The sequence below is a fragment of the Oxyura jamaicensis genome, chromosome Z (assembly GCF_011077185.1).
Source record: "Oxyura jamaicensis isolate SHBP4307 breed ruddy duck chromosome Z, BPBGC_Ojam_1.0, whole genome shotgun sequence".
NCBI classification, from domain to species: domain Eukaryota; kingdom Metazoa; phylum Chordata; class Aves; order Anseriformes; family Anatidae; genus Oxyura; species Oxyura jamaicensis.
Window position 1 is genome coordinate 26468535 of NC_048926.1, and position 19857 is coordinate 26488391.

Below are 19857 nucleotides of genomic sequence, written 5' to 3' on the forward strand. Positions count from 1 at the left end.
GGCCGGAGCCGCGGCGGGGCCGCTGCGTCTGCTGAGGCCGGCGCGGGAGGCCGGGGCTCGGCGGTTCCGGGCAGCGGCGGGGAAGGGGATGAGGGGAGCGCCTTCCGCCGGCGCCTCAGCGCGGGGCGGCCCCGGCCCAGCCCCGTCGGGAAGTAGCGGGGCTGTCTGTGGGATTTTTGTGTTGGTTTGGCTTATTTTATTTTGTTGTTCAAAAAATGTACGTTTCCCTGTCGCTCTCCTTCAAGACCAGAAAACGATTTGTGCCTCGCTGATCGGTAACCGGAGGTCTGGAGCTCGTTTTTACCGTGAGTGTGGATTGTGCTATGGGTTGTTCTGCGTTATGGGTTGTAAAATTATCTGAGAAATGTGCTTTGCGTTTGTGGACGCACAGTTATGCTGCTGCCTCATAAGGCCTGGTAACTTGTCTTTACAAATCTGATGCGGGTTTTACCTGAAAACCAGTAACCTAACTTGAAAACGAACCCAGTTCCATAATAGCTTTCTGTAGAAGTATGGTTACGTGCTTTCTGTTGTAACCATTCCGGTATGTTTGTTTATTTATTTATTTATTTTTAACAGGGAACAGTGTCAGACACAGGAGCCAGGATGCTGAGAACCATGAGGAAACTTCCGATGAGCGCGTTGAAGTTAACAAGTTTGTGCAGTGAGGTAAACTTTTCTCCTAAATTTTGATACTAATTCTGTGAGGAAAAAAAAAAAAAAAAAAAAAGTAAACATTTTCTTTCAGTTGGTGTTGGTATCTGAACAGCATGAATGAATTCATGTTGGTATTGGGCTTCTCATGCATCAGAATGGGGAAGTTGTATTTTCTTCTAAAATACACCTGTGGTTTGAATTACATAACATTTTAAACAGTTAAATTTGTATTATTTAAACAAATACTTAGGCATATTTAAAATACTGTGGCTGCTGTCAACTAGTTTAGATAGTATCATAGATTTTTACAAGAATTCCCAAATGATACTGGGTTTGGACTTGTTTTAAACAGTGATGCTACTGTCTTCATAGTTCTGCTTCCACCTAGGTGGCAATTTGAGTTTATGTAAATAGCTAATGAATATCATTTCCTGCAAGATCTTATTTGTATTTGGATCTTAGTGTATTTAGTCATTAGTTATGCTGATGACATTTTTTTGTGTTCTTTTTTTTCCTTCCATTTTTAGCATGCCTGTTTCAGGAAGACAAAAATCAGAGTCCTAAGCCTGACATGGCAGAACACTGGTCAAAGAAACTACAGTTATTCACCAGGTATAAGTTTAAAATATTTTGTTGTTTCTCTCAATTTAATTTATGACTTAGTAGTAGGAATTCATTTTAAAGTGAGTAAGATAATTTCTAAGTTTTACTATATTTTTGAGTCATTATTTATAAAATTTGTGTTTTCAAGTGCAGAGCAGTTAATAGGATCAAGGATTGAAAAGAAATGCTTTGTATTTCTTCTGTTTTCTCTGTAGGTATACAGTATAAAGACCCTAGGAAATAAGAAAAATTAAACATAGAGATGGAAATCAGGTCTGCTGTGAAGTCTGCTGGAACCCTTGTCCGATTGCCTTAAGTATTAATTGGTTATCAAGTCGCTGATGATTGCCAGCATGTTGGACAAGGGGTAAAAAAACAGGAATCTGTGATTAAAGAGAAGGAAGTTCTAAGTTAACATTAGTCTTCTTTCTTCGCAGAGTTAGGGTAAAAGAGTAAGAAGAATAAGATGCCTGGAAAACAAAATTTCAATTAAAAGGAGTTTTTACTGTTCTTTTGAGTAGCAGCACTGAGATAGAATGGAATTCAATTGATACAAGTTAGCATTAGGAGTGAGGCAGATATTTTCCCACAGTTTTTTAGAAGAAAGTGGAGGTGAAAATGTTGGTCACTGGTGGGTAGCCAACTTCTATTTAAAAACAAAAATATTGTTAATGTATTTAGCCCCGTGTATGTTAGTAAAAGTCTTAATCTTCAGTCATGTACCTGAGGATGAGTCTTAACTCAGTTCTAAATTGCTAATGTCAATGAAGTCTCTGTGTACTTCTGTTTCTGTGAAGTTTTCTGTGCAGTGTCCCTGTTGCTTACTGTATTTATCCCCAGTTATACTGTGCTGAATACCTCAGTGTGTCATGTGGAGACAGAGTTTTGCTCTCCACATAACCTCTTATCATGACTTAGACAAGCAAGAAGACTCAGACATACGAATGTGTTATTATATGTGTTATTTTAGAAACCAGAGGGAGCAAGGCAGTACTAGCTGAACTTATTTGGAGGTGTTTGGTTTGGTGTTTTTGTGTGTGTGTGTGAATGGCTAGCCTGCAACCTTGTTTCTTGCAAAATCAGTCTGTTCATCAAGATGCAAACTTATGAGTTACCTCTTTAACGTAATCTCTAATAAAAAGGATGATATGTAGATGAAGAAATATGTAAATACACTTGAGTTCTGTTTGGCATATCTAAGATAAACTAGAAAAGTGAGTTACTGAAACAGAACTTAGATGGCTTGAGTAACTGAATTATATATCACTTTCATTATCTTTCAAGATACAGATTTAAAACTCTTCTTAGTCTAAGTCAGTTTGCTTTCTTCCCAGGAAAGATGTTCAGATGAATTTCAGCATTGCAATTGTCTTGAACTGTGTGACTTTTTGTTACTATTTCCGAAGAGTAAGATTTTGCTGTTCTGATGATACTTTTCTGTGTCAGCTCTTTTGTGTTGTTTCTAAGTTTTGAAGAGTTTTGTGTGTGAGAGAGAGCAAGAGAGTGAGACTTGTTGCAAATGTAAATAGATCTCTTTAGAAAATTGAGATGGGTAGGGATTAGGGATTGTCATGAGTTGTGGCTTTGTCCTAATCTTTTTTGGCAAGGTCTTTAGGAGTTTTGTTAAATATACCTGATTTTGTTAAAAATCTATCACTTCTGTGTTGGTATCAGCCTGACAAATCTTTGTTCCGTTTGTTTCCAGAAGATGTTAAATCTCTACGTTCTGTCGTTAATCCTCATATATCCAGGTATGTCATGCTAGCTTACTCTCCCTGTGTAACCGAGAGCAAGGGGAATTGATGTGGTACGATATCAAGGGTTGTTGCTATGCCTGTTAATTAAGTGCATGCTCTAAATAATAGTTAATACTTCCCGAGTTTCAGATTTCTGACATTTTGGTGTAAAATGGTTGTTAGTGTCAGAAAGGTCTTGGATTGGTAAAAATATGAGTCACATTCAAAATCATAATCAAAATTATAAAAAATCTTAATTTTTTTTTTTTTTTAAATCATAAAATTCAAAATCATAATAACAATCAAAATCGGCCTTTTAGAGAAGCTCAAAGGCCACAGTGGTCACTGGTGTAGGGGAAGGGGATTTCTTGTCAACTGGACCACCACCATGGGCAGGGCTGCCTACTTTGTTTTTACAGGAGCACTTGGCCATGGAAATAAGGTCCTTCGTAATGAGGGCAGAGTAATTAGGGGCTGAGTTGTCAAAGGAATGTCAGAGGGATGAAGCTCTCTTGGAAGACTACCTCTGTCTTGAGTGCTAATTCAGCTACCATTAATGGTGAATATGGGGGCTGACCAGAAGCCTGTGATATGCGCAGTCAGTGAAGTAGCTTTGATAGCCTCTGAGCAAGGTACTTCAGAAAAGAAGATTTGGGTGAACAGAATCAGGGACAACTTCATGAGAAACTGGTTGCTAGATTTGGGGCACAATATGCAACAGACTGCTTTATTCTCCAGGGCTTAGGGATAGGGATGGATGTTTCCTCTGTGGAGAGGGCAGATGGGTGCAGAATGATGCCAAACTACTACAGAAGTGAAACATGTTAAACTGTTCCTGTACTCTCAAATATTACCAATCCAAAGAAAATTCACCATTTCAGTGCTAAAATGCTTCAGAATCAGCATGTATGTTATATCAGTTAAGCAGTAGAGGAAAAATGTTATTCATCTTGTATGATTCATCTTCATCATAATGGATATGAATTGTTTATGCAAGAACCAACATCACTAGAAAAAAAAATACCACAGTAAAGGTAAAGTATTTGTTTTATGCAGAATCCGCAACATTGGCATCATGGCCCATATTGATGCAGGGAAAACTACAACAACAGAGAGAATGCTGTATTATTCTGGATACATAAGAACACTTGGAGGTTAGATTTTATTTTTTTATTATTTTATTTCAGTGGTTTTGAGAGACTTAACAATAATAGCAATCATACACAATGCAGTTAGAAATTGCTGGTAGAATTTTTAGCATAGAAATTCATTGTATCAAAATTATGTCACAATGAAGTGAAATTATAATGCATTTTCTCTTATGGTCTAACAGGGTTGCACTTAAATTCTAAGGCAGTTAAGAGCTCATAGATTCATATTTTTTTCTTTTATTTTTAGTGCACTGCGATTTGCTTAACATTCAATCCGAAGCTCTCCTTGTTTTACATATTGTTCATTGGCTGTTTTGGCAAAGCTGTTTCTCCTGTTCCCTTTTGATGTGTCAGGACACCAGATTACCAAAAAATAACCATTTATTTTGGAAGCCCTAACACAGGAAAAATTCCTTGCAGCATCAGCTCTCTCAGAAATAGTCAGTATTGAAAGAATCACATCAGCCCTTATTTATTCTGCCTTTTGACCTCTTAATTTTAATGCTGTTTTCTCTATTGTATATGAGTGTTAGAAGATATTGGGCTAGTGGATTGATTGAACTTGGCAACACGCTTGACTAATCTTTTTTTATTAAAAATAAAAATAATAAATTTTGTAGCTTCCTTTTAACATAAGTCTACTTTTAACTATTAAATTTTAAAATATAACATCATTTACAATGAGTGCAGCCAGTCTTTTCAAAAGTGTGGTTTGTTCATGGTTTTGGACCTCACTTTATTTTCTTAAGCTTCTCACAGCGTCACTTCAATTTTTAAGTTTCTGCACAGTGTTGGTTTTTAAGAACATCAAATGTTGTTGGAATTGTTGGTCTTTGATTTGCAAAGCGTTTGTTGCTTAGACAGAGAACCTGGGTAAATGAGCTGACATTGGTCTATGAATTAGGGCAGTTTTCATACCTTGTACACGTACAAAACAGAGTATTTCCAAATTTCTCTCTTCATCGTTATTCCAAGATGACTTCAGCCTTTGAGTGATTTATATACCTGGCTGTAACCCTGCTTTCTGTTCACAGATGTTGATGATGGGGACACGGTGACAGATTTTATGGTACAAGAACGAGAACGTGGTATTACCATTCAGTCTGCTGCTGTTACTTTTGACTGGAATGATTACAGAATCAATCTGATTGACACCCCAGGTACTACGCTTTCGTGGTACTCATCTTACCAGGAGGGAGTAGATGAGGTGAGGTGTTGCTGTGCCTAGGTCCTAGTTTTGAATATGGTGCAATATTTAACTGGTTGAATTGATGCAGTAAATAAACCTGTACTGAGCTCTGTTGACCTTGACGAATTATTGCTTCCTGGAGCCTGATCTGGCTTGTTTCAAGTTAGCTCAGGTACAGTCTGTGTGTTTCAGGGACCGGTGGGTGTATTTCTATGAAAGTGGAGACAGGGTCATTTTGACATGTTATGAGCATTTAAAAAACTACCGTAGTGACCTGTAGATGTTGCCTGTTTCAATCATGACAGTCGTAATTCAAATTATGAATTTGAATTCTTTCAATTGTTTTTAGGTCATGTAGACTTTACACTGGAAGTTGAGCGTTGCTTGAGAGTGCTGGATGGAGCAGTAGCAGTGTTTGATGCTTCAGCTGGCGTTGAGGTAAAAATGAGTGGTAATATTTTGTTTTCTTAATGACTTAAAAGATGCTGAAATAATAACAATACATAGATGTTTTTGTATGTTATCTATGTTCATGCTTTGATCAAAACTGAGCTTCAGAAAGCTGAACATTGTACTTTTAAGTTATATAAGTGTACAGGAATTTCTCTGCTACCGAGAAGAAAATAAGGGGGATTGCCACTTAAGTCTGTTTTTGATTTTTGTAGTTTTTTTTGTTGCCTTTTTATTTTATTTATATATAGATGCAGATTGATATTAATGCTTCTGGCTAGCTCTATCGCTGGAGAGAAATGAGTATTTCTTTAGATGATTCCATGTAAAGAATAATTTTCACTCAGAATTTCCCCCTCCTCAGTGATCTATTTAAGTATGCCCATTGGAGCATAGTGCCTAAAAGGTGTAGGCAGGCTGGAATTTGAGTTTATAGCATGCATGATTCAATTCTGTAGAAAAGTTTCATGTTTTGAATTCAGTGTTGTGAAGTTCATATACTTTGCTAGAACAGGGGGTGTCATAATGCCTTCAGCACAGTTCCCTTCTCTACTCTGAGCTCAGTCCCTCAGCAGCAGCAGTGTAAGATGAAGATATTGGGGAGTGTATAGTTCAACTCTTAACATTAATGTTGCTGTTTTGTGTCTCTGTGTAGGCACAAACTTTGACAGTCTGGAGACAAGCAGACAAACATCAGATACCGCGAATCTGCTTTTTAAACAAGATGGACAAAACCAGGGCAAGGTATTTATACAGTCATTTTAATCACTGTTAAAAACCTTGTAATAGAATGTATCTAATCAAGTTAAAGTTGTTCTGTTAAGCACAAAGATAGTAAATTATGTTAGTATATACTGTACGTATCTTCAGTTATGCAGATGCATGTTTTTGTGTAATCGTAGGAGTAATTTTTACAATAAATGAGGAAAAGTAAACCAATTTTACTATATCATTAAATTTATTGTAACTTAATATCTGTTGTTTTGATACAGCTTTACATATGCTGTTGAGAGTATCAAACAAAAGTTGAAGACAAAACCTTTGCTTTTACAGGTAAGCTCAGAAATTAAGCTTAGAAATTTATCTGCTTTTCTTTTGAATGGAACTTCTTTCCTAATTTTCTGCAACTCTCTAATTCTATTTGCAGTTGCCCATTGGGGAGGCCAAGACTTTCAGAGGACTGGTTGATATTGTGACTAAGGAACAAATAATTTGGAAACCTACCTCTGATATGGATGACGGAAAACATTTTGAGCAAAAGCCACTGCTAGAGACTGATGATCCCAACCTGTTCCAAGAAGTCCAGGATGCTAGAAATACCTTAATAGAACAAGTAAAGTTCTAAAGTAAATACATAATACATTTAAAACTGCTATTTAGAACCGTTGTAGGTAGTAGGAGGCAGCATTTAACATCCTTTGTTTCCCCCTTCAGATGACCTTTCTAGATGGTCATCTGTCTGGGTCTCCAGCTGCACTCCGACATACCACCTTAGTAATATTCCTCTGGATTTCTCACCATTTGTCAGTCTCTCTTGTGCCAGGGAACCTAAAATCAATGTCCAAGATGTGGCTTCACAAGTGCAAAGTAGAGGGTGGTAAGTCCTTGCCTTGATCCACTGGGTGTACTCTTGCAGTATGCAGTTAGTATTTGTCACTGCAAGGGGACGCTTGTCACTGCAAGGCTCAATGGTCCAGCAGGACCCTCAGGTTGTCTTCTGCAAAGCAATTTCCTAGGTAGCATATCCCCATTCTTTGTCATTGCATGGTTTTGTTTTGTCCCAGGTACAAAGTTCTGCATTTGTCCTTGTTGAATTGATTTCCAATTTTCTTCACATTATTTACATCTGTCAAACGTGTGATGGCAAAACATGCTAAATATAGAGAGTCACATTCCCTGGCTGCACAATACAGGTACAAAGTGGAAAATACTCCTTGGGTCTTAAAATTCATAAAAACTAAGCTCAGTATTAAGATGGCAAACATGGAATTTTTTGCCATCTTAATTGTGAAAAGATACTTGGGACATTCACATGAGGCCTGGCACATAGGATGCAGAGCCTGTGGGATATCTGTATCCTGGAGTGGCAGCTAGAAGCTGGATAGGATGTCACACAGTCTGTTCAAAATGACACTAAATGCTGTGCTGGAGGCAGCTGAATCTCACCATAAACCTTGTTCCAGATACATCCAAAAAGTCTGTGGGAGAGATGATATATGAAGAATGTATTTCTTTTCTATAAAATGTCATACTGTAAAGCTAATAAATTGCAATAGAAACATGATCTACTTGATCCTAGGATCCTAACACGTTTCCTGCAGATGAGACAGTTTAGAAAAGGTAAAGAATGGAAGAACAATAAAGTAGGAGTTAACTGCCTGTTAAAACAGTGCAGAACATTTGAAATAGTCTGTCCAGATTGTTTTTCTTCTCTCAGCTGGCATTATAAAATCCCAAATTGTTCTGTATGATTTATGTAATGATACAGAAAAGTTGGTTGCACTTGAGAGACTCCAGGCAAGACTTCTCTCCCATTAAAATGAGTTATTTTGCATTCTGTTTGCTTTTATCGGTCTAAAACTGCAATTGCCTTTACGTGGCCAACAAGTGTAGTAGTGATTATATTTTACTCTATACTTCTATAAATGAAAATACGGGAAGTTTAACAGTTACATTTGCCTGAGGTATTGATCCATTTTGCTGGAATATCTGCCTTCCGTGCAACTCTGGAAAATATTGTGCAAGTGCATAGACAGAAGACTTTGTTTCCTTTGAAACATCAGTCAGAGCGATCCGTTTAGTCTTGCATCAAGTTCAGTAAAACACTTATATAATCTAGTTTTCTAAATACGCAGGTTTTTAATGGGAGTGTTATTATTCAATCTGTCATCTAAAAAAATTTCTTAGATGGAAAGCTTCATAAAACAGTGTTGGTTTTGTTTGGTACTGTCCCGCCCCTTTCCACTTTTGGTTTCTGGTCCTTTCCTGAAGCAGGAAGGGGCGGGCCAGGAGTGTGATAATTGAGATAACCTTGTGTTCCTAAAATATTTTTTGTCCTACTTTTTATTCTATTAATATTCTTTTTATCACAAATATTGTAAAATTTAATAGTTTGACTACTAGTCATTTTGTAAGCTTGCTTTTCATTTGACTAAATGAATGCTTTCCTTTATCTCTTAAGTTTTTACTATTGGCCTAATTAGACTTCTAAATGAATTAATTTCAGAAAACATTTCAGACTTCTGAAATGAATCATTTCAGTATTTGCTTAATTGCTGTCATAGCCACTAGAAGGTGTATAGTGCCTTAGGGTTGTAGCAGGAGTGTGGTAGTGCAAGGGTGTATATGAGACAATGTTTGAAATGCATTTAATTATTTTAAAGCTATTTGGAACAGCCTGAAAACACGAAAGATCCTTGGACCTTTGAGCCTCTGACATGAAGGTCAAAATGCCCTGAAAGCTTGCCTATTTTTTCCGGCTGTGTCTGTTCTCTCACAAAAGTTAATTGCTGGTTACTTCAGTCTTCTCCTTGCTTACAGGTCTGAAATATATTCAGTTATATCATTGTAATGATACTATATGGCTGCAGGCTTTTTCGGTTTCAGGGAGATGTACGGGCATTTTCTTTCCCACTGCTGTTTTGTCTGACAGCAGCTTTATGAAGCTGATAATTCTCCACCCACCCCATGCTTTCTTGAAATCTTTATTTGCATAGATTTCTTTGTAAAATTGATTCCGTAAAGGTTCTTGCTTTTTTCTTCTGGGGAGATTTGTTCTGCAGAAGTAGTCTAAGAGCCCTGAAACACTGGAAAGGATTGTAAAAGCTTGTCCTATCTAGCATATGCTGTCAAGCAGAATATAATTAAAATCTTACTTCTTTTTTGTTATTTCACTTAGCTATTACAATAGTTACATTATTGTAGAGAGAAGGGCAAACTTTTATTGTTTAAAAGTAACATTCTGTAATATAAAGGAAGGATTTTATTTTTTCATGTGAAAAGGCCAATGACTTTTGTAAAACTGGGAAAAGGATCTATAATAGTTGGGTTGGAATCTGAGATATGGAATGTGTCTTCAGTATTGCTTGGTTTGAGTTTGATGTCCGGTGTCTTTAAAGTCTTGACTCCTGATCTGTTTAGCTGCATTTTCTAAATAACTAAGACTGGTGACTTACCTGTGAAACTGATATATATCAAATAGTAAAGCAGAACTATTCTGTTGAAGGTTGCAGATCTGGATGATGAATTTGCTGAACTGGTTCTAGGAGAATACAGTGAAAATTTTGACCTAATACCAGCCGACAAGGTAACTTTTACCTTTCATTACCTTTAAATAAGTTATTACTAGCTGTTAATCTGAATGGCAGGCCTATTTATTTTTTGGCATATGCAGATTATGATTTTGCAGATGTGAATTTTTTAATCAACAAATCACTAGCTTTTATAGTACTTTGAATTTAAGACAAAGTACATAAAAATCAGTATGAGTTATAGCTGATAGTGAACTAACAGTGATTCTCAAACATGTTTGGCAAATCCACCCCCTCAAAAAATAGTTTAACCTTTGGTAAGGATGATTTTTACTGACAGTTAGGCTTCTGCAAAAAACTCTAGGGAAAAGTGAATGGAGTTTCCAAGTAGTCAACCCAGTTTGTCTGAGCTCCTGATTCTTACTAACAAAAGTAGCACTTCAGTTTCTGTAAATTAGTTGGGCTTTCAGGCATTGTATGTTGAAACTGGTGAAGTAAAACTTTCTAAATAAAAAGGAATATTAGAAAAATAACATGAGCAGATGTGCCTTGAATGTTGAGAAATCTTAAAACCAGTGTCTTCTATTTTAGCATCTAAACATTTGGATATGTGGTTCCTTGCGAGTTGGGCAAGTGATGTTATGTTTGGAAACATGCTTCTAAACTTTTGGGGTTTTATATTGTTAAATAAATATGGGACTGTACAGCAAGTATGGAAAGTGGCACACATGGCTGTGTTGACTTTAATAGGGCTTCTCATGATTGAGGCTGTGGTCCTGCCTTGCTGTTTACAGTAGCAGAGCTGACCTACGTTTCTATCCAAAACATTTACTCTTTTAGTGTAAAACCTGTTGTTTCAAAAGAAAATTTCTAGTGTTAATGCTTTAAAATTAACTTTTAGGTACACAAAAACTTCAAATATTTTTATAATAAACAAGCACTAAAATAAACAAACAAACTAAAAATTAAAAGCAAACAAAACCTGTGCTAGCGAATCAAACTTTAACTTTACCTGCCTAGTATGGATTTAGAGCACGATGAAGTGACTTTTTGTAGGTGAATTTAGGAACACAGTCTCACGTGATCTGATTAGAAAAATGGTAGCCTTGCTAAAACACATTTTTTTTAATGGTAAAAGTGAGTGAATGATTCTTTTTTTACTATTAATATTGTATTTATGCTAGCCGAGTTTGTGTTGGAATACATGGCCTTTCACAGTAAGGTTGCTATGGAAGACTGGCTTGCATAAATAAAATGAGAACTTAAAAATATAACAAAATACTCTCTGCACCAGAACAACAGAACATGGGAACTTCTACAGGTTGAGAAGTGGAAGCTGACAAAACTCATCACCAATGTGACAGTAACTTCTTTAAATGAAAAGACAGACAAAAATAACTTTTTTTTAAAATCCTGAACTTGTGAAGCGTTGGGCACTACTGTGTGTGCAAGAGGAGTTACTGCAAGCAGCTCTTCCACTTCCTGTTGGAGGCAGAGAAGTAGCTTGGCTGTACATCAGCTGCTCATGTGCTGCATGTTGCAGTGCCCTGAGAAGGCAGAATGTGCAGTCTGTTACTCAAGACCAATGGGGGTAGCTAGATTCATGTTTATGAACTGTTGTGCGCACTGCTTGCCGTAGCCCAGTTATTCTCAAGCAGTTGCTGGAATCACTTCCTAAATGCTTATTGCTAGCTGCAAAGGTTGCTGATTACATGATCATGATTTATATGTCAGTGGAGTACACTGGAGTACACTGTTGAAGGTCTGTTGTTTTGTCCTTGTGCTTTTTTACACACTGATGGACTCACTGATAGACAGACACAGAGATTTAATGAAGTGAAAAGGCACTCTTTACCTGTAGTAAACATTTTATTTTCTGTCTTTCCTTTTCTATAAATAAAAGGAAAAAACTAAAAGAGCTTGTCATTTCCTAGGTATGTGGACAGTGAACAATATCTCAGAGCTGGAATGCCATTTAAGGTTAAAGTGTGTTTTGTATGTTAACAGAAAATTATTTCTTTTTGCAGCTACAGTCTGCTATACGCAGGGTCACACTAGCTCAGAAAGCAGTACCTGTACTCTGTGGCAGTGCATTGAAGAACAAAGGAGTGCAGCCTTTACTGGACGCTATTACTATGTACTTGCCCGCACCTAATGAGCGGTCATATGAGTTTCTGTAAGTACAAGGAGAAAGGGAGAGTCAGCAAAAAGGAGAACAAGTAGGAAAGCATAAAAGGAAAACAAACAAACAAACAAAAAAAAAACATTAATATCTTTAAAAATGCTTAGTGCTGTTAAAGTTAAGTAACAGTAAAGATGTACGTACTTAAAAGTATACTCAAGTACTGAACCTGCTTTGGCCAATGCTACTAAAATTGCATGCATTTATCTCCAATTGCCAAACTTGCAATTTTAGAACTTAAAATCTATTTTTAATCTGAGGATACCAGAATTTTACAAAGGGGGTCTAGGGATCATCTCTAATATTGGCTGAGTTATATGGCCTCTTACGCATTCTTCTGGAGCTGGAACTGCTTGGGTTAATATATTCTGTATAAATTATGTTTTGTTGTTGTTTTGTTTTTTAAAGAAAAATCTGCCTCTGCTAATACTGCGATAAGAAACATGCAGCTTCTTAAGTGGGTGAAGTGAGTGGCTATTTATGTAAATGTGAGCTAGAAGAATATTAATCCTACAACTATGCTTTTTGTTGTGGTTTCTGTTTTGCAGGCAGTGGTACAAAGATGACCTGTGTGCCCTAGCGTTTAAAGTACTTCACGATAAATGTCGTGGACCACTGGTTTTCATTCGTGTTTATTCAGGTTCACTGAAACCTCAATCAGCTGTATATAATATTAACAAAAGTTGCACGTGAGTAAGAGTAAGATGTGTTTTAGTGTAACATCGGAATGTCTGTTAGTCATGAAATATTCAATAATTTCATTTGCAGGGAGAGAATAAGCCGTCTGCTCCTGCCTTTTGCTGATCAGCAAATTGAAATACCATCACTAATGCCTGGCAACATTGCCCTTACTGTTGGGTTAAAGCAGGTAATTGAAAATCCTTGATTCTGAAAGAAAGCTTGTTTCACTAGTGTGCTTTCTACTTCTGTGATACTGTATCTCAAACGCGTTCTTGTCTTGATTGTTGTGAAATCTATAAGCTTGCTTTATTTGAAGTATACGTGTACTTCCTCCTAAAATGAAAAATTACAGTGTGCAAATGTTGGTAATTGACCCGGGAGATGCAGGGCTGATTACATGGAAAGAATTGAACATTGAAGCTCTAGGATTCTGACCTTGCGCTCATATTGCAACTCTCACAGTACCAATGCTGTGTAATGCCACTGAGAGACCTCAGTGGAAAGGAGAGTGATGTTGCAAATGAGTTAACCAAAGTCAAAAAGTTAAGTAAGTTTGTTTCATACTTCTATTGGATGGCTTACTAATACAGTGCTTCAGTGTCTGAAAAGGCTGCATTGGTATCATTTGCACAGATTTTCTAAAATGTAACCAATTGTAGCATGCCTAGGCAAATTTTGTTTTACCAACGCTGTCCTTTGTGGCTTTCTATCTTGACTAATATGTTAAATTTAAAATCTAGTGAACAAGACAAAGAAATATCAGTCTAAGCTCAAGCATGTATTTTCTTCTTCCAGATCAGTCTAATTATTTGTGTACAGAAGTTACAGTAATCATTTATCAATCAGTGGAGTGTAGCACAGATGGTTTTGAGGAAGAGAAATGATCGGCTTTTGGTTTCATTTTTTGTTCCCTCCTCCCCTTTCCTGTCACTTTTGGGTCACTGTGGGTTGACATATAGAGTGCCACTGGAGATACCATAGTGTCATCGAAGGCTTCAGCTGTATCTGCAGCACAACGAGCTGGAAGGGATACTGGGAGAGGGCGGAGGAGTAGCAGTGACGTGGAGAGCCTCCTGCTGGCAGGTGTTGAGATTCCTGAGCCTGTTTTCTTCTGTACCATTGAGCCTCCTTCAATGGCCAAGCAACAAGGTACAATATAGATACGTAAAAGTATTTTAGATTGTGGTTGTCAGTATCCATATTTTATTATTACTTTAATGTTTTTTTTGTGTCTAGGAAAAGTATTAGCTATTCATTTCGAAAGCAGACATGGAGGCATTTGTCTGCTCTTTCCTGTCTTACTATCATGCTTACTTTTGCCGCAGTCATGCTGATTTGCTGTTCTTAGTGTCTCTGAGTACAGTTAACCTTGAACTGTGTCTTTTTCAGTCAGCATTTGCTGTTATATGCTATAGTGTTAAACTCTCCACTTAGCAAGACTTTTCTGAGGCTAGTTAGGGTTCACTCATGCAGTGTGACCTTTAATCTTAACTGCCCTTCCCAGAGAATCTGTACCAGAAAACCTGGGTGCTTCACTCCTTGAAAATACACCCTCCAACACTCTGCAGCTTCATTCCAACGAAGTTGAGCATAGTTCAGGGTGAAGGGGAAGGAAAACCAAGTCCTACTGTCGTATAGTGGAATGGAGCAAGGCAGAATGTAGATTTGGAACCAGCTGCCCACAGGCTGCAGGGTTGTAAGGTGTCTGTTTTTTTTTCCTCAAAGTCTGTAAAATGAATAAATGCAGTTTCAGCTGTGAGTCTATTATTTTGTCATTGCTTTTTTGTAGCTGATTTCTTTGGCAGTTAGGCAACATAATGGGGAATCACAAAAAAGTTTGGAGTTTGAACCTTTTCTTGCTGAACTCATCTAAATATGTAGATAAATCATATAAGAGCCGTCCTTTTTACTGAGTTGTTGAAGCACTTACATGTTCAGTTATGTCTTTGTGTAAATGCAAGATATGACTTGGAAAATTGTATTCTTATGGTTTAAATTTTAACTATTCTTTTCAGTAAGCCATTATTTTTAAGTGAGACTATATTTTTTTTTATTTGAAAAGCTCCTTTCTCCAAAAGTTGCACGGAGCATTAAGCTCTTGCTTGGTGTCATTAAATTTTGCTATTTAAGAAGGTAAATCAGTCATGGAAGCTCTCTTTAGCATGCAATTAATTTATTGGACAGAATAAGAAGTCACAAGTTGCTTGTAATTTGAGTTGTCTTTGTCTACAAAAGATATGCTTCTCTGTCGTCCTTTTGATTCCTTCTGAGAATAAAATATGATCCTAGGAGGCAAATGATGTTTAGGCTTTATTCTGATTCTCAAATTACTGGAGTCTCTTTAGATATAATGTTTGATGTGTACGTACAGACTTGGATAACGCATTGAGCTGCCTTCAGCGTGAAGATCCAAGCTTAAAAGTGAAGCTAGATCCTGACACGGGACAAGTAAGATGAATCTTCTATTCATCATCTTATAATCAAACTTTATTTTAGAACTGTCAAGACCACCCTAATAACATATTGAGATTCTCTTGAATGAGAAGGACTCTAAATGTTTTTGTGTTACGTACAAAGCTGTGTGCCTCAAAACAAACTAAAATCGAATCATGTGCACTTTACAGAATAAACGAGGTCATCCCATGCTCTGCATGTTTTTGACAGTTCTTTACGAGTTTAGAAGAGTTTGAATTATGTACTCTCTAAGCTAATGTAACGTTCTTTTTTGTAATGATCCTACAACCATAATTGCTATTTCACTTAGGGTGTTTGGATGACTTAAAGTAGTCCTGTTTTCTTCTCTCTAGGCTCCTTAGAATTTGAAATACTTTTAAGAAGCTATTAAAAGCCTGTGAGTCCTTGTTTAAACAGCACTTTAAAAACTTGAAAGGTTTGCAACATTTTCCACCTCTCTCTTAACTTTCGTCTTACTAGACTATTCTTTGTGGCATGGGAGAACTACACATAGAGATCATTCATGACCGAATCAAACGTGAATATGGAATAGAAACTTACCTGGGACCTCTTCAAATAGCCTACAGAGAAACCATCCTAAATGCTGCACAAGCCACAGGTAAAAGGAGTGAATGAGTGAATGTAAGAAACATCTTGTACCTGGTTCTGTTCCTTGAAATGACCTTTAATTAGGCTTAACTACTTAACTTTCATGTGAAAGTTACTTACACGTGTAAGTTTTTTCCAAATGCATGTTTCCTTTTTTTTTTTTTTTTCCCTGCAGATGTACTGGATAAAACAGTAGGAGATAAACGACACTTTGTAACCACAGAGCTAGAGGTGAGGCCCAGGTTAGTGGACAGAGCAATGACAAAACCTGCCATTGAGTATGCTGAAAGTGTCATTGAAGTGCTACCGAAAGACCTTCAGGGAGCTATAGAAAATGGAATCACAAATTCATGCATTCAAGGTAAAGAAGTGCTATGACAGCTATACTGGAGTAACTTTTCAGCATATTTCTCTAAGAAGCAATTCAGTATGTTTCTAGGAGGGGAAAAATCTCCTTCGTAGCTTGAAAAGTAAAGTTTATTACCTACTAATGCTGGATGCAAAGGAATATTCCAGGATTGCCTTAACTACAAAAATTGCCAAACACTCTTTTGGCCGTGCTGGCAATTGAAGTCTTTGGTTTTAAGCTTCACTTCTCCTAAGTCACTCAACAATGAGCTTAATTTAGTTTGATATGTTTTTTGATCTATTTTTTTAATAAGAGATAAGGCTTTTGCTTGACGGACATCAAACTACAGCAATGTGATTGGAACTGGTTTCAGAGGCCAATATGTAAAAATCACGCTTCTATTAGTTACTGATATTTTTTTCCTGATTTTCACTATGTTAAATTAGTGAAAGTATACGATAAATGGTCTTGCGTAATTGCAAAGTCTATACTTGAAATTTGCTGTAAAGAGCTGTCTTTTACATTTAATTCAAAACAAGATGTGTTTAATAATTTGTGGCCTAAACACTCTCCCTCACAGTAAAATTAACAGGTAGTGGATTAACAAAAAAGAATTAATGTAGAATAAGCAGCATATGGTGTTCCTTTTCTGTGTTGCTTTGAGTTGGAAAGTGTTCTCAGCTCTGGCTGTGGAATGAGTCTTGATTATGTGCTTTCTTCACAGTCCTTGAAGACCCTTTATTACAGTGTAGTCTTTGTAGTCTAGCGATATAAAATTAATACTGCTAAGAGCTTTCTTCCTTTTTAAATAAATAAATATGGCCATGTTTTCCTTAGATGCAGTTCAAGCCTTCCATCCTAACACACTTTGTGATCTGGTTGAGAGCCCTTGTTTGGAGGGAGATAACCTATCTAGGTTACTGGAGAAGCAGTCCATCCTCTATGGAATTGAGTTAACCTTGCAGGGGGATTGGTATTAGGCATTTGCTGTCATCACACTCTGTTGAAAATGAAAGTACAGAAGATACTCTCACTTCAGGTTAAACAAAAGGTTTCCGTACTTTTTCAGATGAGGTCTTGTTTCAACAGACAAGTTTTAGATATCTTAATGTATTAAAAAAAATCATTTGGGAACAGCTATATGAATGAGTGCACTCAGGAACTTTAAATTCTGGAGACCGTTAACTGTTTTTGGTAAACAGAATAAGAAAGTATAAGTTTACATTCCTTTTTCTCTTTTGGCAAAGCTAGGTAATGATAAAATCATGAAATGAGGAATAAGACAAATAGTCATGGCCTCAGGCATAGCGAAGATAAGGGGAAGGGAGGGAGAATTCACGAGAGACTCCAAATTAATCCTGATTTTTTTCCCCTCTGTGTGTCCTAATACTCTGAAAAAAAATAAAAGCCTTTTTTTCTTTTGTATGCTTTTTTCCTTCTTTTCCTTGCTAGGACCTTTGCTAGGATTCCCAGTTCAGTATATAGACGTGACAGTGCAATCACTGACAATGCATCCTGACACCTCCCACACAATGGTATCAGCTTGTGTCTCCCGTTGCTTGCAAAAGGTACAGCAAAACCTTAAGTTGTTGTTGAATACAGCAGCATCAGGTATCACTGGGAAAATATGTGTATATCAATGTCTGGTAATTGTTCTTGGACAGTGTAACACCCTCACTTGGGGATTTTATAGCTTTTGGAAGCAGAGAATCAGAGTGAGCAGCAGTATTAGCTTACGTTACGTCAATTTTTTATTTTTTTTTTTTTAAAAAAAAAAAAAAAGGTTCAGCATAATTCTCCTTGCCTTCCATGTAGGCTTTGAAAAAAGCTGGTATACAAGTGCTGGAGCCCCTGATGAACCTAGAAATCACAGTAAGTGAAGATCATCTCAGTGCAGCGCTTGCTGACCTTGCACAACGGAGGGGCAGTGTTCAGGAAATCCAGAGTCGTCAAGATAACAGGGTTGTGGTTGCTGCTGTTCCACTAGCAGAAATGATGGTATGTGGTTACCTTAATGCATAAAAATGCTTCATAGGCTTCGGATCACTTTCCTTCTTATGGATGATTTAATTTGGAGTGTTTGTTTTTTATTATATTTCAGTTATTCAAAGACTGAACGAAGTTATTCAGAGGGGTTGCAGTGAGGTAGGGCCTATTTGGTTATTGCACTTGCAGACCTAGCAGTATTTTGGGCCTGACTCAGTTTGTTAACCAGCATGTTTTCAATTTCAAGTCAGAGAAGTAGTAAAAAATAAAAAATGGGTTTTAAAGAGAATAGTAATTTAAAAAAAAATAAAAAAATTACTGGGTTAATTTACTTGTGTGTATTGCACTTTAATACTGTAATATTAAATATATATATATATACTGTGTTGCAGCATACTTATTACTGTTCCTTTTTCTCTGGGACCATAACAATTCTGTGATAATTTATCTTCTGTTTATCCTAAATTAGGTGACATATGTTCTCTATTTTGTCCAGGGCTACTCAACAGTTCTGCGTTCTCTAACATCAGGCTCAGCAACCTTCACTTTGGAGTTAGCCAGTTATCAAGCCCTGAACAGCCAAGAGCAAAGTGCACTTCTGCAAAGGAAGATGGGGTTGGTGTGACCGTTCTGCTCTGCAGAAGGAAGAAGGTTGTCCTGTCTTCCCTGTTAAATAGTTTCAGGAGACTGTTTACATAGATAAGTATGTTCTTCTGTGATGAACTCAGTGTGATAAACAGTGTGTTAGCTGCTGTACAAGTGGACTGCGCTTTTGACTGTCCAAGGAAGGTTGAAGAGACTGTGTTCTTCTGGCAACATTGTAAATGCAAAGCAGCTGAACCAGACATGGGGCTGTGGTCTGCCACTTTGGCAGTCCTTACCTTACAGACATCTACAATGAGAAGTAACAATCATTCTTATGAAGAGGATTTATATTATTAAGTGCTATAAAGTCTGTTTCTTACTTAGTAAAGTTTGTGAAGCTTATGGCTACAGATACATACAGATTTGCTATATTTGAGTTCTTTTCAGCTGACTACAAGAGTGTGGTTAAGAAGCAATCTGAACTCTACAAATATAAATATTCCTGTAGTGTTAGAAACCACCTTGGAACAGAGCTCAGGACACTGGATGTAACGTTTGCCTGAGTTTGCTTTACCAAGTATGTGGAGTGCAGGCTTCTGCACATTGAGTGAGATCTGCTCAAAAAATACAAGAAAGGCAGAGTTCTCCCCCAATAGCAATCCCCACCTACCTTCTTGGATATGTTCAGGGAGGATTTCTTTTGACCTAAGAATGACTGATAAAAGCTTTAAATGGTTCTGACTTGCTGTCTACTACAATTAATTTGTGATTTGCAATTCTGCAATTACCTAGAAAACTAGCAAATGACAAGACACTTTTAAATAAAAATGGTCTGCTTTTTATCTAAACAGTATCTTTATTTTTCCCCCACCTTTGGTATGTAAAGTATCAGGTTTCAAGATTTCACAGTGAAGAACACCTCTCATAAAAGCATGATATGGGATTAATCGCATTATCCCCAATTAAAAAAAAAAA

The 19857-nt window shown here is 37.0% G+C and overlaps 1 protein-coding gene across 2 annotated transcripts; it reads left to right on the top strand.

Moving 5' to 3' along the window:
• Window positions 1–172: 172 nt before the first annotated feature.
• GFM2 (GTP dependent ribosome recycling factor mitochondrial 2) lies at window positions 173–19856 on the top strand. 2 transcript variants are annotated; one of them, XM_035309136.1, is made up of 21 exons: window positions 173–305; window positions 580–669; window positions 1185–1269; window positions 2969–3011; window positions 4053–4150; window positions 5182–5307; window positions 5686–5774; window positions 6442–6530; window positions 6779–6839; window positions 6934–7119; window positions 10012–10092; window positions 12064–12212; window positions 12767–12907; window positions 12987–13086; window positions 13859–14048; window positions 15271–15347; window positions 15834–15972; window positions 16138–16323; window positions 17764–17879; window positions 18127–18309; window positions 18794–19856. In XM_035309136.1, exons 2-21 carry the CDS (start codon window positions 607–609, stop codon window positions 18920–18922), a joined length of 2331 nt encoding a protein of 776 aa, XP_035165027.1. In that variant the 5' UTR covers window positions 173–305; window positions 580–606; the 3' UTR covers window positions 18923–19856. The 2 variants fall into 2 exon arrangements, with proteins under 2 accessions (XP_035165027.1, XP_035165026.1); XM_035309135.1 differs by having other exon boundaries at window positions 175–305; window positions 2966–3011.
• The last annotated feature ends 1 nt before the right edge of the window (window position 19857 follows it).